Source organism: Melanotaenia boesemani, chromosome 2 (assembly GCF_017639745.1).
Source record: "Melanotaenia boesemani isolate fMelBoe1 chromosome 2, fMelBoe1.pri, whole genome shotgun sequence".
Taxonomy (NCBI): domain Eukaryota; kingdom Metazoa; phylum Chordata; class Actinopteri; order Atheriniformes; family Melanotaeniidae; genus Melanotaenia; species Melanotaenia boesemani.
Window position 1 is genome coordinate 39588526 of NC_055683.1, and position 21828 is coordinate 39610353.

Genomic DNA, 21828 nt, shown 5'->3' on the forward strand with positions numbered 1-21828 from the left:
TGTTTGATGATCTGGACTCATAATGAGGACATGAATGAAAATGACTGAGAGAGTCACTGGATTTCTGTCCAGACTTTGTCACTTTACACTCAATATTCACTCAGCAGTCACATGACTTAAATGTAGGTTGTTTTACCAGAAAATGCAGCGTCATGCTAAAGATTTCAGACCTGCCGGTGGACTGGATTCCTGTGGGACTGGATCAGGAGTCTTCCTGTATCAGTGCTGCTGATCAGTGGTGTAAATAGATGATAAGGACCTACTGGAGCCACTAGGAGGCGGAGTAGAGCCCTACTGTCCCGTAGGAATGGACTGATAACCACTGATGATGCTGCTTCAGTCATGTGATAACGGCTGGATCGGGTGCTGGAGGAGGTGATGTAGATGGCAGTGTGTGTGTGTGTTGTGATGAAGATGATGATGTTACATCAGGTTTCCTGGTTAACGTGAAAGGACTCAGTATGTTCACAGCTGATGTTGAGGAAAGATGAGACAGACTTTCCTGAATCCTGTCACATCCTGTATTTCAGCAGCTGCAGCTCCATGTCTGACCACCAGAGGCAGTCTAACCTCTCCTCTTCACTCAGGACTTTAGAGCTTTGATGGTCCCATGCTGCTGATTCAGTAATTACTAATTCAATCATCCATCAGATGATCAATCAGCTTCAATAACAGTGTAGATGTAGGAGTCAGTAGAAGCTGGTGTTGTGGCTTCAAACTGGAAATGAATCAGCAGACTGGATCAGATGTGGAAGAAGTGTGGTGAGTTGATGCTGCTGATCCCTCTGATTTGTTCCTGCTTTAGAAAGAAATGTGTTTGTGTCCACACAGCAGCAGGATCTGCAGGAATAATGTGAGGGAACAAATCCTCAGTGTGATGATGAAGCAGCTGTTAGTGGTCAGTAGGAAACAAGCCGTCACAGCTCCAAACACACACATCATGGCCTCAAACAGAGTCTCTGACAGTCATTTAGCTTCATGTGCAGGAAAAGAAGCACTTTAACATTTCCCAGCTGCGTCACAACAAAGAATCTGAGCCAATCTGCTCTGCAGAGGAGATTATTGTCAGAAGCTGATCAATAAGACTTCAGGGCAGAGAGAAGATGCAGCTCTTGGTTAGATCAGGAGTTTCTGCAGAGTTCTTCATCTGTGAAGAGATGAAAAGGAGAAGATGGTTGAAAGAAGAAACTGGGACTTCCACAAAGCAGTTTTCTTGGTGTGGGTGTGGACCAATCAGCTTCCTGATTCTGCTCCTTCTAGTCTGGAGATGCTCCAATCAGGTGGACGTGTCCAGATGTTGGACTGTTCCTTTCTCAGTGTAGAACAAAGTGTGTATGAGAGCCATGTAATGTCCATGTTAGCATGCTCTGACCCCTCCTCCTTTCAGGGTGGAGCCTGCTGGAGAACCATGGTTGAGACCAGGAGGTGTGAGGAAGTGTAAGTGTGTTTTTCATTGGATTCATCACATCCAACCATCTTCACACTGTCCCATCACTCATTCATCAGTCAGCATCAAAGTGTCAATAGATCAATAACTGCAGCTGGATTGTGTTTGTTCTCTCCATCAGATTCCTGTCCACTCACCATCCACATGGACACAGTGAGCAGAAAACTCAAACTGTCTGACAATAACAGGAAGGTGACATATGTGAAGGAGCTTCAGTCATATCCTGGTCATCCAGACAGATTTATCTGGTGCCCTCAGCTGCTGTGTGAAAATGTTCTGACTGGTCGCTGCTACTGGGAGGTCGAGTGGAGAGGAGACGTTTTTATATCAGTGAGTTACAGAGAAATCAGAAGGAGAGGAGACAGCAGAGACTGTTTGTTTGGATGGAATGATCAGTCCTGGAGTCTGAGATGCTCTGATGTTAAAGGTTACTCTGTCTGGCACAATAACAGAGAAACACCCATCTCCTCCTCCTCCTCCTCCTCCTCCTCCTCCTCTGTCTCTAACAGAGTAGCAGTGTATGTGGACTGTCCTGCTGGCTCTCTGTCCTTCTACAGAGTCTCCTCTGACTCACTGATCCACCTCCACACCTTCATCACCACATTCACTCATCCTCTCTATGCTGGATTTGGGGTCTGGCCCAAGCCTGGTTCCAGGTTTGGTTCCTGGGTGTGTGTGTGTTGAGTGTGAAGAGTGTGATGGTAGCAGAGAAACTCTGACTGGTGAACAGATAGTTCAGTCTGTACATGTCTGTCTCTTTCACTCAGAAACATCTTTTCAGATTCATGGATTCAATCAGTTTGTGTGTGAAACTCTTCTAAATGATTCCTTGGAAACTTCTTCCTCTTCCAGTCCTTTAAAGATGGAAGCTGTGCTTCTTCCAGGATCCACATGTTGTTTCCAGTCAAAGCTTCACACTGAATATCAGGATGTTGTGTTGACTTCATGTCAGCTGCAGTTAGTTCCACTTCATGATGCTGGAAATGAAAATCCTCCCAGTGTTTCACTCTTAGTTTGTTTGCTTCATTCTGTCTTTATTTGGACTTTCTCACATTTTCACATGTTGAATTAAAGATTCATTTTCACATCACAAATTTCATGTTTTGCTTCATTTTTCACCACAAATGTTTGACTTTCTACTTGAAATGTAGAATTTAAAGAATTTTCATTCAAACTTTCACATTTAAATTTTATCTTTATTTTCATTCAGATTATTTTAGACTTTTTGTGAAAATATTTGATGTTTAATGAAAAATTAATATGATGTAATTTCTCTTTTATTTCAATTCATGTGGTTTTAATATTTTATCTCAAATTTCATTTCATTATTTTATTCTTTGTTTTTATTTTATTTTATTCCAGTAACTCATTGGAATATTTAGATTTTTTTCATGTTTTCCATCATGTTTAATTCTTTGTTTTGTTTAATAAACATTTAACTTTTATTCTGAGCTTGTTTTCATGAGAAGAAACGTCTTGTTGTACCTCCATGTTCTACCGAACGCTTCAGAAGGTCTTTGGTTCCTGCAGCTGTCAGATTTTTTAATGAACCTGCAGCTTGTTGTTTGTTTTGTTGTTTGTGTTGAACCATGTTTTTAGTATATTTACATATTTAAGTTTTTATCATGTTTTTCCTCTTTGTGAATGTTTGAGATGTTTAGTGGCAAATAAATAAATTTCCTTTAAAAAAGCTGATCTTAAATAAAATTTTCTTTCTGTTTTGACTTTTCCTGAATCTATTTCTTTATGATTGTTACAACCCAAATCCGGGGTGTGACTGGGTGCAACAAAGTTACGTCGGGACAAAGATGTAAAAGATGAATACAGCACATTTTATTTACACAAAACACGGAACATAGAATAAAACCTGGAACAAAGGAAAAACATGTGTTGGGTTAGTGAAACTGCTGAAATAAATACACAAAGGAATTAACAAAACCCTATATAAAACCCACTGAGTGAAACCAAATGAAAATACAGAACTCGGTGTGAAAACCAAACCAAAAAAAAGAGCAGCAGTTCCATAAACTAATGTGACGTCTGTCACTAACAAAACCCTAACCTAGCCCAGCACAACTTAACGATGATGATGATGATGATGCTCCAGTGAACCACTAGGTGAGAGAGATTCTGTACTTTTCCCCCCGAGACATGAAGAAGAAAATAAAACTACCAGCAGCATAATTTCAGGATGAATGTTATTGTGTGAGTTACATCAGCGGCTAATTTCCAATGAACAGGAGATGAATGAAAGTGGCTCCAGTCAGGGCGACTATATTTCTAATCACATCATCAGGGTTTGCTGCCTGTTGACAGGCTGATCTGATCTGCAGTGAGTTAATAACTCAACTGTTCAGGAAAAAGGGAGATGATATTAATAAGAACCTCAACCACTAAAACATGTTCATTCATGGTGAAACAAAACTTCCATGTTTAAAATAGGGGGGACCAGGGATGGTTGTAACACTTTTTACTACAACACCTGTAACTCATTGAATTTTTTAAATATAGTTCTCAAACTTTTATATGAAAAACCCACATTTGTTCACTAAAAAAGGCACCAATTCAAAACTCTGCAAGAATATGACAGACGTGGCGTGTTAATGTCAAACACACGTCGTCCTTTCTTACAACCTACCCCACTACCGGGTGTGGTTGTAACACATACTGGGGAGAGTCGTAACAATTACACAAAAGAAGCGTAAACAGATGCCACAACATATAATATGCTTCAAAAATGGATTTATTGAAAAGGAAAATCCAAACAAAATCTTTCTCTTTTACTGACTACAGCTCAAACATTCAATGTTTAACTCAGGAGTGTGTGAATGTGTGTGTAAATAAGCCTACTTGAACAAACTTTAATAACAGTGTGGCTGCTTAATGAACAATCTGCACTTGTGTAAAACAGTTACGTGTGTGATATCTAGTTTATATACTTTTTACATATAAAAACAAAGAAAAAAAACAGGGCCAGTGTGTTCATGTTTTGTTTGACTTTGTTCTTATTCTGAATCACAATATTGACAAATGAAAGTTGGAAGCCCTGAAGGACGAGCTTGGTGTGTCCAAAGACTATGTGGCGGCTTCCTTTCTCCTTTAGCCGCTGAGAGTGGCTGGGTACTTTCGTACTATTTGTGACGCGCTTTGATCCGCTTGGCCCACAGAGACGCTGAATCCAAGATGCTTTCACTGTTTTATTTTTTTTGCGTAGCTCTATACATACAACGTGGATATAACTGATGGTTGACTGAAAATAAACCGGGATGGTACAAAGGATATTAAAACGTAAAACAAAAGCGTAGAGTGGAAGCGTGAAGCGTGAAGCGAGAAGCGGTCAACAAATAATTACGGCTACCCAGCTGCCTCTCCCAAACATTTTACCCCAGGTGAAGGTGTACCTATGTAAACTTTGCACCCGCCCACACCTGCTTACTCACGACCACGCCCACACACACACACACTCAGAGTGTTCCCCAAACTACATGTCTTCTATACACCAGCCCCTAATTATTGGCTTCTACAATAATTAATTAAACATGAAAATAGAAGACATAGTTATCACTTAATCAACCCACAAACATAAGCAAATAGCATGAAAACATCAAAGTCCATGAAAATACAATATACCCATCTTCTTTTTTCTGGTCACCACCATGGTGACCCATAGATTTAAAAGTCAATTAAGTCCATAGCTGGTCACACAGGTCCACAAAACAACAAACGCACACACAAAGTCTCTGGAGCACCGGCTGACTCCTTATGCAATGTCTGCCTCCATCAATAGGCAGACCTTGGTAATGGGCCGGTCCAGGCAACTAGTCTTGGTTTTAATCCGGACCTGGCGGACAAATCCCCTTTTATCAGGAAAAGTCTTTAACACTTGTCCCATGATCCAAGAGTTTCGAGGAGCTGTGCTGTCCACAAGGATCACAATGTCTCCAGGCATGAGATTCCTCTTAACTCCAGTCCAGCGTTGACGCTCCTGCATCAGAAGCAAGTATTCCTTGGTCCATCGTTTCCAAAATAGGTCTGACATATATTGAACTTGTCTCCATCTCCTCGTAGCATAAACATCAGCCGGCTGGAAGACTCCTGGTGGTAATGAAGGTAAGTTCTTTTGCAGCAGCAGGTGATTAGGTGTTAAAGCCTCCAGGTCATTTGGATCCATGGATGCCTTAGTGATGGGCCTGCTGTTAACAATGGCCTCAACCTCACACAGCGCAGTTTGAAGGCCTTCTTCATCCAAACGCTGTACCTTGAAAGTAGAATTGAGCACTTTCCTCACGGATTGAATAAGCCTTTCCCACACTCCTCCATGGTGGGATCCTGCTGGAGGGTTAAAGGTCCACTTGATGCCCTTCTGCAGCAGCAAATTATTAATCTGTGTCTGATTCCATTGCTCAATTGCCACTTTCAGTTCCCGTTCAGCTCCAACGAAGTTTGTTCTTTGCCATTATCAGAGCGCAGTTCCTGCACCTGTCCCCTTCTAGCTACAAAGCGCCTTAGAGAATTGATAAAGGAATCAGTGTCCAACGATGATGCCACTTCGATATGAACCGCCCTTGAGGCGAGGCAGGTGAACAGTACACCGTACTTTTTTACGATACTTCTCCTGCTTTTCACCTCAAACGGTCCGAAGTAATCCACTCCCACGCATGTGAAAGGTGGCTGGTCTGGTTGTATCCTGTCTTTTGGCAAATCTGCCATCTGCTGGCAAACAGGGGGAACATTGTGTCTTCTGCAGATGGTGCATCTCGACAAAATGCATTTAATGGCAGTACTCGCTCCAATCATCCAATACTTTTCGCAGAGCTTGGAAAGCATGTGATTCCTGCCACCTTGACCCACTTCCTGATGTATGTGGCGAAGCAAGAGGGTTGATATGTGGAGCTCTCTAGCCAGAATGACAGGATGTTTTGACTCTGCGGGCAAAGATGATCTGCTGAGTCTGCCTCCTACTCGCAGGATGCCATCTTCTAGAATTGGACATAATGCACAAAGGCGACTGCTTTTCTTTACAGACTCCCTTTTTTCAAGACTCTTTATCTCCTCTGAGAAACATCTCTTCTGGGAGAACTGTATTATTGCAAGCTCAGCCTCATTAAGATCTTCCACAGTGAGGTGAGAGCTGGCCAGCAATTCCTTTCTTTTCTTACAGCGGGACAACAGCCATCTTTTGTACCTCAGCATCCATGCCACAGACTTTCTCAGACGAGTCCAGGAGGAAAAGTAATGGACAAGGTAAACAGTAGGATCCTCCTCTGTCCTTACAGCGTTCACTGCAATGGTGTTCTTTACTTCAGGGTCATTAAGCAAGATCCGTCCATCTGCCTCATGATTCGCTGGCCACTCACCCTCAACTTGACTTAAGAAGTGAGGTGCCGACACCCAGGCTGAATCCTTAAGAAACTTCTCCACCTTGACCCCGCGTGAAGCAGCATCTGCCGGGTTTGAGCCTGTGTCCACGTATCTCCACTGATCCTGATGAGAAGATTTGAGAATCTCAGCCACTCTGTTTGCCACAAACACTTTGAACCTGGTTGTTTTGTTCCTGATGTACTTTAATACTGATGCACTGTCCGTCCAGAATACTGAGTCTTGTAGGTTGATGTGTAGTTCCTTTCTCCACAACACGTCCATCCGGCTGGCCATTGTGGCTGCTACAAGTTCCATTCTGGGTATGGTAACTGCCTTCATCGGGGGCACACGTGACTTTTCCATAATAAAGGCAACGTGTCTCTGGTGGTACTCATTTTGCAGGAGCAGGTAGGTTACTGAACCATATCCATCTTGGCTGGCATCGCAAAAGTGATGTAATTGAGCTGTTTTTACATCGCCAAAATCCACAGGTTTGAAGCATCTGTTCAATCTGAAGTTGTCCAACAGATGGAGACCTTGTATCCAGTTAATCCACTCTTTGGAGACTGCTTCAGGTATAGGCTCATCCCAGCCAAGTGCTCTTCTACACAGGTCCCTCAAGATTAATTTGGCAACCAGAACGACAGGGCTCAGCATCCCCAAAGGATCGTAAATAGAGCTCACTGTTGAAAGAATTCCTCTGCGGGTGAGAGGTCTCTTCTTAAGCACAATCTTAAATTTGAACATGTCGGATTGAATGCACCATTCTACACCCAACACTCTCTCAACAGGTAAGGATGGCTGCTCAAAATCCAGCTTCATGACTCCTTTAGCTCTGTTGGTCTCTGGAATGCACTCAAGAACTTTTGGCCTGTTACTCAGCCACTTTGTAAGACAAAATCCACCCCTCTCGCACAGAGCCACAAGCTCTCTGTACAAAGTGACTGCTTCCTCCTCGGTCTGAACAGATACAAGGCAGTCATCCACATAGAAACAATGCAGGATTTTATTCACTGTCTCCTCCTTAAACAGTTCTCCAAAATCTTCTGCACATTTCTTCAGAGCAAAGTTGGCACAGGCGGGGGATGAGGTTGCTCCAAATAAGTGAACCTTCATCCTGAACTCCACCGGTTCTTGTCCTAGCTCGCCCTGTGGCCACCACAGGAACCTCAATAGGTCAGCATCGTCTGGAGGGACTCGCACCTGATAGAACATGGACTCGATGTCTGCCATAATAACTACAGGCTCCTTTCTGAATCGAGTCACAACTCCTATTAACAAGCTAGTTAGATCAGGGCCTTGAAGTAGATGCTCGTTCAGTGATTTCCCTTTAAAGCTGACGCCACAGTCAAACACCACTCTCAGCTTTCCTTTAGTTGGATGATGGACACCGTGATGTGGTAGGTACCAGACTTTGCCGTCACAACGGTTCAGCTCTTTTTCAGGGACCCTTTCAGCATAGCCCTTTACGAGCAAGTCGTTCATGAAGGTGGTATACTCGGAGTAAAACAGTGGGTCTCTCTGAAGCCTCCTTTTCAGATGGTAGAGCCTCTGTTCCACAACTTTCCTATTATCAGGCATGCTGACTTCTGGCTCTCTCAAAGGCAGGCCGATCTGATAGTGACCATCCAGATGTTTAACAGACCTATTCACCAACTCCAGGAACTTCTGATCCTCTCTGGACAGACCTGGCTGCTCGTCCATGGCAGTTTCAGGAAAATCATTTTTAAACTGCTGTTGCCACAGCTCATCCAGGTTTATGACAGAGACTCTGTTTACTGTCACTGACTTGCAGCCAATGGCCTGGCCACTATTTCCTCCTGTTAGTGGTCCATTCACTGTCCAGCCCAGTGCAGTTCTTATGGCATAAGGTCCGTCATTCACACTATGGATCACCTCCAGTGGCTCCATGGCTTTAGGAATATTGGTTCCTATGAGCAGGTCAATTCCGGCGTTGATCTGTCGTAAGGTCAGGTGTTTTAAGTGCGGCCACATTCTCAGATCCCTTTCTGTAGGTATATTGCTCTGATATACCGGCATTGACTTCTGAGAGTAGGCTCTTGGCAGGTCAATAAAGTTTTCGCCATGAAGTGCTGCTACCTCCAGCTCGGGGACAACATAGCTGTTCACCACTCTTTCCTGACCCATGGTTCTTAGGAGAATGTTGGTCCTTCTTCCAGTGAGATGGAGTCTGTGCAATAAATCCTCTGTGCAGAATACCGCAGTGCTGCCTTGGTCCAGGAAAGCATATGTGTAGATGATTTTATTTCCCTTCTTTGCTTTGACCTGGACTGGCACAATGGGAAGTTTGCAATTCTGCTCTCCAGCCCCCGTAAGACCACTCGAGACCAGAGTGTTATCCACAGACTCCGTGATGTTCCTCCCAGTCTGATCAGAATTACTCACATTGTCCCTGTGTAAAACAGCGGGGTGTTTCAGGCCACATTTGAAACAAGACATCCTTTTACGGCATTCCTTACTGACGTGTCCTTTACACAGACAGCTATAACAGAATCCGTTTTCCTTTAAAAAATGTATCTTGTCTTTGTGAACCATTCTCTCCAACCGTCCACACTTTTCAAGTGAATGTCGTTCTTCACAACAGGGGCATACGTTTGTCCTGGTTTGGCAGGTATCTTTGCTCTTATTCTCAGAATGACATCTCCTTTCCACAGAGTCAACAGTCATGGCAAAACTTGTCCCTTTAATTCCAGAGCGTAGTTGGATTTTGGGTTTGCTGCCTGCTTTGTATATTGTTGGTGTATCTTGTATGTTACCGAAAACAGGATCGGTGAGTATCTTCACTTGCTTTTCCACAAAGATTGTGATGTCAGTAAACCTTGCTCTCCTATCTGATTTCTCCTGAAGGTCGCAGGCATGACTCCTCCATCTTTCTCTCATCCTGTATGGCAGCTTCTTTATAATGTCCAGCATATTAGATGGTGTGTCCAGATCACGTAGGTACTGCACATCCTCCATAACATTGCAGCAGCTGCGGAGAAAAAGGCTGTATTCCGACAGAGTCCTCACATCCTCTGCTTTAATTTGTGGCCACGATAATGCTCTCTCCATATAAGCTGATGCTACTTTCTGCTCATTCCCATAATATTCCTTTAATATAGCCTTTGCTTTGAAGTATCCTCTTTGTGCGTCATTATATTGGCAACTTCTCACCAGCTCTTTTGCATATCCCTTTGTATATTGTTCCAAAAAATACAATCGATCGTAGTTGTTATTTGTATTGCATTCCACTCCATTTTCAAAAGCTCTCATAAAGGTGTAAAACTTAAGAGGGTCGCCATCAAAAACTGGGATTTCTCTTTTTGGAAGAGCGGATAGACATTGTTGTTGTATGAGAAGTGATGTTATTTCATTTTGCTTTCTCATTATATCAACTATGCCGTCGCTGTCCTCACAAAATGTATTTCCATTTTGTGTCAATACGGGTATAGATGACTGTTCTGTTGGAGGTGCATCCCCACATGATTTCATCTTTGGTTTAGTGTCGAGAGATGGAATAAATTCTGTTGCATTTATGTTAAGTAGTGTTTCTTTTCCAGGTAAGAGTTCATCCCATCAGCTCTTGTTTTGTGACTTCCACTGACCACACTGCTTTTAGCTTTTAATAAATTTAGCGTTGCCATTTTTTCTGCAATTTCACTGTCCAACTTGAATTTCTCCCTTTTTTTACGTAACCTTTCTTCCTCTTCCTGAAGTGCATGCTTTTCTTCCAGCAGTTTTTGTTTTGCTTCCAAAACAGCTAGCTCAGCTTCCGCTTTCCATTGTGCAGAGGATCTTGAAGTGATGGAGGACTGATGTGAACGAGATCTCTTACTCCCAACATTTGAAACACTGTCTCCTGGTTCCACTAGAATCTCTGCTTCTGGTTCCTGAGAGGGTTTCAGCTTGTCAGCGCTGTCGGAGCTTTCAGTTGGTGGTGGAGGTTCAGGCTCATCTACATTTTTGTTCAAATTCTCCTTTTGCCAGTCTTTCACTGCATCAATAAATGCCTCTGCATATTCCATAATGGTGATAAACCATTCTTTTTGTCTTTGCTTTTCCTCCTCTGGAAGTAGTGGTAACACCTCATTATGTGTTGAGTGGGCCTGTTCACAGAGGGCATTTAGGTTTTCAAACTCCAGAGAAATTTGTGGGAACTTTTCCTTGAATTTCATCTGGGATTTCATTTGTGGTATTAATGCTTTGATTTTATTGATGGTTGCTTTGCGCTCATTTTGAAGTCGCTCAATTTTGTTTTCCAGAGCCTTTGCAGTGAGTTTAACTTCTCTTTTCCCCCTTTCATGTTCCATTATATGCGAACCTTTGCTTGTTTGACTCATTTTAATTGACCTTTATTTCACATAAATCATCACTCAAAATTCATAACATTCAAGTTTCATGTTCTTTGCATTCGGATTCCACAATTCAACAACTTTATCCAGACAACATCAACGCTGCGAATCGTATCCATTCAGTAAGATAAGGAAGTAGCGCTCCAGTGACGCAATCATGTCCGCTTCATTCATTCATTCCTCTTAATCAAAGATGCGCGGCGGCATCACCAGCAGGATTGCTTCCTTAGCGTGATCCTCACAGTCATGACACAGGCAAGGCTTACCTGTATTCAGCTGAATGAATTGCGTGTTGTGCACTTATCTGCTCCATTCTCGTACTGATGGCCCGTTCCTTTGGTATTTAGATGCGCTGCGTGAAGCTCTTCATAGATGCCATTTTTTTGTTGACAATTGTAGCGGCTTCCTTTGTCCTTAAACCGCTGAGAGAGGCTGGGTACTTTCGTACTATTTGTGCGCTTTAATCCGCTTGGCCCACAGAGACGCTGAATCCAAGATGCTTTCACTATTTTATTCCTTTTGCGTAGCTTGTTACATACAGCGTGGATATAACTGATGGTTGACTGAAACTAAACCAGGATATCAAAACGTAAAAGAAAAGCGTAGAGTGGAAACGTGAAGCATGAGGCTAGAAGCGGGAGGCGAGAGGCGAAAAGCGGTCAACAAAAATTACGGCTACCCAGCTGCCTCTCCCAAAACATTTTACCCCAGGTGAAGGCGTATCTATGTAAACTTTGCACCCGCCCACACCTGCTTACTCACGACCACACCTACATACACATACACTCCCACACACAGAGTGTTCCCCAAATTACATGTCTTCTATAAATACTATGACAGAAAACACCCCAAGTTTATGTTGTGTCTGTTCCTTAAGGATGTTTTGTAAAAACTAAAAACAATAAATACAAAAAAAATAAATAAATAAATAAAATAGGGGGGACCAGGGATGGTTGTAACACTTTTTACTACAACACCTGTAACTCATTGAATTTTTAAAATATAGTTCTCAAACTTTTATATGAAAAACCCACATTTGTTCACTAAAAAAGGCACCAATTCAAAACTCTGCAAGAATATGACAGACGTGGCGTGTTAATGTCAAACACACGTCGTCCTTTGTTACAACCTACCCCACTACCGGGTGTGGTTGTAACACATACTGGGGAGAGTCGTAACAATTACACAAAAGAAGCGTAAACAGATGCCACAACATATAATATGCTTCAAAAATGGATTTATTGAAAAGGAAAATCCAAACAAAATCTTTCTCTTTTACTGTCACGGTCTTGGCCTGTAATCCGGATCTCCATGCCGTCCCTGAAGGCATCCTTTTTTCAGTGCGCCTTTGATTGCTGATGCGCTCCACCTGTGCGGTGCCCTTTATATACCTGTGCTTGACAACAGTTCCCTGCCAGATCGTCTCGGTTTACCCTGCACGTTTCCAGCCATTATTACCTGCCTGTCTACCTGTGTTCCGACCTCCGACCCGTTTTCTGACCTGGAATACCTGATTCTGCCTGCCCCCTGTCTGGTAACTCTGCTGTCTGTTGTTTGGATTCTGCCCGTGCATTGACCCTTGGACTGTCTTATTGGATTGGATTATTGGATTTGGATTACTGGATTGTATGACTGGATTCTGGATTTGGATACAGGATTTCGGATGTGGATGTGGATGTGGAAACAGATTTATCCCTAACACTACTTGTTCTCCTCGTTGTCTTCCCCAGAGGATTCAGTGGATCTCAGTAGGGATCTTAGGTCTGACTAACTGTTTTTCCCCCAGCCCTTTTCCACCAACCTGGTCTCAGCCCTTCTCACTACACCTCAGCCGCAGTGGACCATTTACCACCCTCCCGGATCAGCGACCCCCTGCATCCTCCATTTCTTCTGCCGGCTAGTGGGCGACGTGACCAGACCCGGATTTCCTGAGAATTATTCAGTTCCTGACAATAAAATCTGTTTAATTACCAATCCTCTATCCTGACATCTTCTGTGGTCCAGTTTGCTGAAACCGTTACATTTACACTCTTAGCCTGGATAAGTTGAGTTTACTTAGAAAATTTAAGGAAACCGGTTGCCTTAAAAAATTTAAGTAATGGAATATGAAAACTTGAGTCCATTTCACTTCAACTTTTCTTTTCACAAAAATAGACATGTTGAGTACACCACACTAAATTCAGAAGTTGATGTTACTTAAAAATTTTTGTTAAGTCACTTTCTTTGAAAATTCTTTACACTTTATATTCTATGTCTACTTAACTCAAATCCAAGTTGATTTAAGGAAAAATCTTATACAATGTCAATTTCTTTGGAAATTTCATTACACTTTTCAGTTAATTGTAATACATTTCAAGTTGATCATACTTTTGTTTATACCTGTGTTACACAGAAACTTTGAATAAACAAAAATGAGACAAAAATTATGTATTTTGTTTTATTTGACTTTCAGCCAACCAGTTGTAGTTGCATAAGTTTCAGCTAACAAAGTCAAAGAACATGACCTGCCTTTCCATTCTGACTGGAATTTTCAAAACATCCTCTCTTAATAATGAAGTCTCTCCGCAGCCATCAAGTGAACAATTCCTGAACTATCAGCTACTCAAACACAGATGTGAGATCAACCAATTCAGCCTGACAGACTAGCATTTTCCTAATATACCAAATTTAAACATACAGCATTAAAAATGCATTGATTAAAAAGCTACACAGACCATTATTGCAAACAAACAAATTTTGCTCATGAGTTTACATATTTTTTCCACAGTTCTGGCACTAGCTGTTGCTCATGAGACTTAACTTTTTTGTGATAACCACAACAGTACAGTCACTTTAATCAAAACTACTTATCTTAAACAGTTAAACCTTGGACGGCAGTTTGTAGATAAAAGAATTGGCTTTAAAACCGGTCAGGCTCAAAAACAGTTCTAAAACTTGCCAAATTTTTTCAGCTGCCAGCTGACAATATAGCAGAAACATGCTAATTAGCAAAATCCTAACCTTGCACAACTAATCCTAAGTATTCTTATTTGTGCTTCACGTGGGACTAAGTAAATAAACCCCTATCTAAGATTTAAACACAGTATCAGTGCTAATGTATTTTGACATAAAGTGCAAACAGTGAAACATTAAAAACTAAGCACTTGGCATCAGGAACAGTAAAATATTTGGAAACAAATTTTACAAAAACAGCTTATTTTCAGGGTTTGGATTTTGGGTGCCAGCTCATTCTTACCTAAGTTGAGCATTACCTGCTGAACAAAGAGGAAAGTGTTTTTCATGCATTTGGGGTAGTCCAGGTGTAGTGCATACATCAGCCCAAAAAGGACACAGAAGGCCTGAGGAAGGTTGGCCAAGTCCTCCATTACCACATTTCCTTCCAAAATGATCCCCACTCTGGCTGGGTTCAGCTGAAGACGTTCTTCATCAATGCAGAGGATTCCAACGGCAGTTTGACTGTACACGTCTTCATCAGCACGATCCTAATGGAAAAAAACAGATGTTGATTTACCTACAAATATTTAGGATGAAAATCCTTGTCAAAATAAACTGGATCAAGAAAATAATTGAAAGAATTTCAATACTGGCAGCCATGAACACTGGTCTTAAATAAAGTGGTCTTGCCCATCAGAAGTAAGGAGAGGTTGTGTAATGTCTATGTATAACTTTTGAGAGAACTTATGTCAACATGCAGCTTTAAATTAATCCAATTATTTGCAGTATAGTTGGTTAATAATTTTCAACATTCCACACTTTCTGGTATGTTCAGAATACTGTGCATCTTTAACAGAAGAGATGCCAAGTTGTGTTCAGTCTGCTTCGTTCGTAGTAAAATACTAAATATTTTCTTGGTTTAGAAAAGTGGAACGCTGAATATGCTCCAGTAAGTAACGTGATGGTAAACGGGAACGTTCCCAGTGATCAGGATGGAATCTCCAAACATGTGGCCAGCTGTTATCAGAAGTTCTGCTCTTCAGCCACAACTTCTGACTCAGAAACTTTTAAACAACATTTCTACTCATGTTAAAACCTAAATGAGGAATTTAGAGATATTTGTGATGGACAGATTTCCTTACCAGAACGTGTGGAATGTGTGGAACATCTGGAAGAAAATGAAGCTCCCGGGAATGACGGCCTGACTGGGAGTTTTATAAAGATTCACTGATAAACTTCCTCCTTCTTACTGGCTGGATTCCAAGAAGCCACTGGAAAAGGTGACCCCCCCACCTTAAAACAGGGATAATCCCACTAATTCCCAAAGCAAACCAGGATAAATTCCAGAGTGAAACCTGGAGAGCCGTCAGTTTACTGAACAATGATGGAAGTTATTTGCTCTGATTGTTGCTGGAAGACTTAAACACGGCTGGAGTCAGAAAACAGACGAAGAGCATCTGGTTTTATGGAGAAAAGGCTCGTTAGCAACAACATCCGTTTAATATCAGACATGATGGATTACAACCACCTGTTACCTGATGGAAGCTTCATTCTGCTCATCGCTTCTTACAAAGCCTTTCACACCACGGAGCAGAACTTTATTGTAAAATCTTTTCCTTCTCTGGATGTGGGAATTATTTCCATAATGCAGTTGGGACTTTATATCATGTTTGTTCTGGTTCTGTTAAACTGAAATCTGGCTCATCAACCAGATTCATTATTCCACGTAGACAAGGCTGCCCTGGATCTCCTTTTCTTTCTCTGCTAGTAGCACAAATAATGGCACCCACATCAAAACGTCCCCTTTTCTGGGAATTCCTGCTGTAGGTAAGGAGTTTAAAACCTGTCAGCTCGCTGATGATACGGCAGTTTTTTAAGGGATCATCATCACATAGTAAGCGCAGTGAGTTGTATAAATTCATTTAGTGATGTATCAGGGTTCAAATGGATGTAGACACATCTGTTTAGTTTCCTCTGGAAAACTGGAACTGGTCCCATTACGCTGGAATACCAGTTAATGAGGAAGTGACACATCCTGGAATTATAATTTGTAAAGATAAACAGGAACGTTACAACTTAAATTTTAATCCAGTTATTGAAAAAACAGGATCTAAACTGAGTTCTTGGTTAATGAGAGATCTCTCTCTATGTGGCAGAGTCTTCATTTCTAAAGCAGAAGGTAAATCCAGATCTATAAATGTCTCATCGTCGCTTCACATCCCAAAACATCATTAAAGAACTGGATAAATACTATATGATGCCATGTGGAGGAAAAAGCCCGTTATCTCAGGAAAGACTTCATCAGAGGTTGTAGGGAACAAGGAGGTCTAGAGGTTCTGGACTTTAACTCCCTAAACAACACATTTAAAATGAAACGGATTCTGGAATTTCTGAAGAACCCGACAGCATCTGGAACGCTTTTCCAGCTTCTCTGTTTAATCATCCTGGTGGCTTTAATTTTCTGTTGAAAGCTCATTTTTCTGTTGGTAAAATTCCTTTAAATCCGGCTGACTTCCACAAACAAGCTCATTTATCTGGTTACTGGTTTCTAAACATAACTTCAGCCCCGTAGATGTTATATCTGGAACAACAAGGACTTCTTTACCAGAATAAATCTGTTTTATCCGACAAGGTGTGGAAAAGGAATTCTGTTTGTAGGTCAGTTGTTGGATAAAAACGGGACTTCTGACATTCAGAATTCCTTAAAAAAGTCATTTACCTGGAACAGCTGAAGAGTCGGCTGTTGTCTTAAATGCAGCTCCTGCAGGCTCGTCACATGTTGGAGAACACGTCATTCCCAGAGATTAACACGGAATTTAACAACGTTTTCACGGCTGATGTTGATCTCACAGACAAACGTTGGAGCAACAAATAAATCAGGAATGAAGCGTCCGGTTCACTTCCAGCTGCTGCAGAGTTCTTCTGGGACTCTACCACGGCTGCTTTACAGGGAAAAAGCTGCTAAACTTCTTCATAATTACTGGATTAACAACAAGCTGGAAGAAGTTTCTTTAAGGTTTAACTTCAGATTTTTCCTGTTCAGGAAACACTTCAAAGATTCCAGATAAATATTGATGATGCCTGTGTGTTCTGCAAAGCTAACAAAGAGACAATTTTCCAGATATTTTCCAACGTGTTCCCACCAAACAGTTCTGGTCCGACATGGAAAGCTTCGTCTGGGCTCAGTTAAACATCAACATCCACATGAATGTTTTCATCTTATATTTTATATTGAAAGGATCGTCAGTGATGTAAACTCTGTTATTCAGCTATTAATCATTCTTGGCAGGTTTCATGTCCACAAGTGTAAATGTTCTGGATCTAAACCTTTTTAATCTTTTTATTGTGGATCTGAAATCTTAAACCAGCTCAGCTGAAAATGTGAAGAACCAGAAAGCAACACGAACTCTTGATATTTTGAAGAAACTGCACATTATTTCATTTTTCTATGTAAAATAAAATAAATAAAAACTCCACGTTTGTATCTGTTGTCTTCGGCCTTGTTCAGTTGAAGCTGTTTAAGTTGCATCTTATATGTAAAATGTTTTCTGTTATAAAATCTAAAACGTGTTCAGAGCCTGAATTGGGACGCAGGTCTATACTGTTCCTTGTGGTTCCAGGTGAGATCCGTACTCGGACGTCTACATATGTTTATGTTCCAGTTAATCTGGAGCTGCTTTAGAGAGGATAGCTGCGCTGCTTTCCACCAGTAGGTGGCAGTAGCGCTCTACTAATGGGGGCGACCGGTCCGGAGCTGGAATTTCTTAGAGGAAGTAGCCGGTCAGGCAGAACAGCTGACAGCATCCACCGCTGATCTATACTGTTCCTCGTCCTTCCAGGGATCAGCATGAATAAAGCCTTTCACGAAGCGGAGCATGGCTGAATTTCTCCCGTGTGTAACACATGGAGTTTAAAGCTTCACACACCTGGAAACAGCAGCAGGGTTATGTCACTGGTATGGATCATATCATTTAATATGCACCTGTTAACTCCTGTTCATGTGTGTTTGCATGTTGTGTGCAGAGTGTCCCACATGCAGTCTGTCCCTTGAACACAACACAGTCTTGTCTTGCTGGTTGATGAGAGATATAGCACACAGTCTGGCTGAAGCTGGTCTTTAACAGCTCGTCCTGGAAAGACAAAGAACGCTGTAGTCTAGGCCCACAATCCATCTGGGATAAATTCAGAGAATAGAAACCTAGCGGAGCTCTGAGATCCGTAGACTCTGGTCCACTAGTCCAGACCAGAGTCCAGACCAGAGTCCAGACTAAACATGGAGAAGCAGCATTTAGCTGTTATGCTGCAAACAAGTGGAACAAACTGCCAGTGGAGATTAAACTTTCACCAAACTGTAGTAACTTGACACGTTTTGAAGTACTACATGACTTTATTCCATAACAGGAATCTCCACAACGTACAGCTAACGTGCTGTTCAGAACACACATTTTCTCTGGAGAACTTCTTCTCTGTACCTCCCAGCGTTATACAGAGACAGCGCCACTAAATTTATACATCACATCACTACACAAACGTAGACACTTTAAATCAGGTTAAAACTTTTCTTTTCTCCTGCACCTATGCATGAAATCTGCAGCTAACTTTTAACTTATCTGGCTTTTAATCATTTTAACTTAATTTATCATTTTATTGTGGTTTTTGCTGTTTGTTTCTGTCTTTTCTGCTTTCTTGCAGCATTTGTAATGACTTTAATGTTTTATGTTCACTTTGAATTGTCTCGTATGTGAAATGTGTTTTAGTACAAATAAACTTCCCTTGTAGTTTAATTCAGATTGATTCATATTTTAATGGAGATTTCATCATTTCTTTTGAGAAAACAAAATTATTTTCTAAAAGCTTCTAAACCATGTTTAATAAAACTTCATAAACTTCAACACTTTGTATTTTATTTATCTTATTTAATATTCTATTTATTCTTTTTAAGGTTTGAATATCTGTGAACACTTATTGAAACAGAATCTAGATTCTGATGTTGTTGAAAGGATGTAAAGAATAATGTTGGAGATGAGGACTCATGTTGAAATAAATCTACATTGTGAAGCAACCCTTTCTTACACTGGATTAGAAATATTGTAGAAAATGATACTGAATTACCAGGTTTTACAGAACATTGTGCTCTTGTAGACGTAACATGTAAGGTTATAATGACATGATTTTAATAATAATAGGTGGTGATCTGAAGCGGCCGGTCTGAGGCATTAAATGAGTCCCACTCCGGCCCTGCTGTCTCCTGCAGGAAGGTTCCTGCTTATATAGGCGCTGACAAAAGACTGTACAATGCTGCCCCCTGGTGGCCAAACAAGATATATACAGATACTTAAAAATGGCTCCTACAGACGCAGAAACAAAACTATGGATCTTTCACATTAATTCACTTTGGGACCTGCTTCCAAAAATGAGTGTTAACAAGCTTCCAAAATGCTGCTTGTATGAGGACAAAATGTCCAAACACTGGACATTTTTTATGGCTACACTTAAACTCGTCCCCATGTGGAGACGAACTCAGCTGTTTCTGCTCCTTCCCTTTCTCTTCCTGCTGAAACTTTCTCACTTTCAGTCCTTCACGTTGTAAATGAAGTTTCAACAGTTACAGAGCCAGTGTTTTAGCATTTATTTCATTTTTATTTATTTTTCTGGGCCTTTCTTTGACGTGTAGCTGTTTCAGGTTTACAGAAAATATTTTCTAAACTGATTTTAGTCTAAATAGTAAGCTGCTGGGCCAGTTTCTACACAAACCATCTCTACAAACCTTCTTGGGCTGTACTGAACCACAGATTAGTTGAGGACAAATTTACAATTATTGTAAAACTGAAGACAGTTTGATATTTCTTCAGCTGCAGGTTTGTGATGAAGTGGAGCGAAAACATCCAGCTTTGGGAAAGAAGTGACAAAGATTTGACTGCGTCTGCAAAAAGTGCTTCACCTGCCTCCAGAGAAATCTCTGCCATAGCAGCTCTACCTGGAGGCCAGAGAGGAGGCTCTGGTTGAAGAGTTACCAGGAGTTAACAGGTGCATATTAAACCATGTCGCCCAGACCAGTGAAGCAACATTTTCTCTACATCACCCTCTTGCTGTCTTCAGCTTTCTGAAAGCTTTGAAATACAGAAAGAAGAATTTCCAGCATTAAAACATGGTTTAGATGTTAAATGTATTGTTTCTCTTGCAGGTATTGACTCTTTATATTTCTCCCGTACGTCTATAAGGAGAACATGAACCTTTTTATCCCTCTTGGAGACTCTGATGCAGACATGTGGTGTTTAACTGAACCAAAGTCAGCAAGTTAACTTTTCTTATTGATTGTATGACTGAAATTATGTAATTAAAACAGAAACAGTTGAAAGGAGACATAAACTTTTTATTATTTAATTACATTTGACTACACACTAAATAGTTTATTTACTTTACAAAGAATTAAAAAATGAGCTCTAATGTGGTTCGTTGTGTTTGTTCCGTGTGATTGTAGCGTGACCTTCCATCTCCACACACAACTATTCTCCTGACTGGTCAAGACTGGAAAATGTCCTTCTTCACCAAAAGAGCTCCAAACGTTGTGAAAGCAGACGATGTTGAGGAAGGGATCATCTCTGCCTTCTGCACTGACTTTGTCTTCAAGCTGGCAAACCCGAGACACCTGAAGACACACTGACGTCCCTCCAGAGGTGCATGGTGGTGACCAACCTCTGCCAAGAACTGTTAACAGGACCATAAATCTTCTTTATTCACTCCATGATGCCGCATACCTAGCAGTGCTTCTAATGCTCCAGGAGAGAATCTACCTTAAATGAATTCAGCACAAAGGACTTTATAGAATTTATTATTCTTGTTTTATGGTATAAAGTTAGAGGAAGAAAAACTGTAGAACAGATGATGATGTTTGTTGTGATTTCATCTTTCATTCTGTTGCATGTTTGTGTGTGAACGACGCCTAACAAAGCTTCTTTATTTTCATCACTGGCTGAAATAAATTAAACTAAAGACAATAAAACCACCAATAGATGGAGGCCTGAGAAACGTAGGAAAGACCAGAACTGTTAGTTCCACATGTGTCTGATCATCCAGTGTGTAACAGCAACGAGCAACGCAAAGCAACATGTTTAGTTTTTTCTACAAGTTTCTTTGTAACATGCTCCATCATACAAGTACAACATGCATGTAAGCTGAGCCCCGTCCAGACTGTGAAGTAGAAGTGTAAGAATAGTAGAACACACACACTTTCTGCTGCTGTTTTCATGGTGTTCAGTGTGTCTTTCTGCAGGTGCTCCTGATGATTGTCTGCTGTGTTTTCATATAGAGGCCGTAGGATGTTTTCTGTTTCTCTACCGGTGTTGCAGCTGCTTGTTCTATTGTTTCTGTTGTTTCTATCTTTGTCCTCTCTCCACTTTTTACTCTCCTTTTCTCTTCTGTTTAATTCAATCCAGCTTTATTTGTACAGCAGCTCTTTACAACAAAGTCCTCTCAGGGCTCCTTTCTTTCATATCCTGTGTCAGGTCCAGCTTTTAAATCTTTATTCAGCAAAAACTACTAAAAGAAATGAATAATACTGAAGTATCAGAGGAGCCTTATATGTCGTGGTCATAGGTGATGTTCTTGGTTTTGTCGTGTTTACTTTAGTTTCCAGTTTTGTTGGTTCCCGTGTGTGTTGTGTGTTTTGTTTGCGGCTCGTTAGTTCACCTGGTCTGATTGCTCCCTCACTTCACCTGTTCCCTGTTAGTCGTC

The 21828-nt window shown here is 41.2% G+C and overlaps 2 protein-coding genes across 2 annotated transcripts in view; both read left to right on the forward strand.

The window, feature by feature from the left end:
• LOC121628328 (NACHT, LRR and PYD domains-containing protein 3-like) overlaps window positions 1–21828 on the forward strand; it is a 329827-nt gene that overhangs the window by 235204 nt on the left and 72795 nt on the right. The gene's annotated exons all lie outside the window — the stretch shown is intronic.
• On the forward strand, window positions 560–2237 carry LOC121651647 (stonustoxin subunit alpha-like). Its single transcript, XM_042004006.1, has 3 exons — window positions 560–762; window positions 1388–1437; window positions 1569–2237. Exons 1-3 carry the CDS (start codon window positions 725–727, stop codon window positions 2129–2131), a joined length of 651 nt encoding a protein of 216 aa, XP_041859940.1. The 5' UTR covers window positions 560–724; the 3' UTR covers window positions 2132–2237.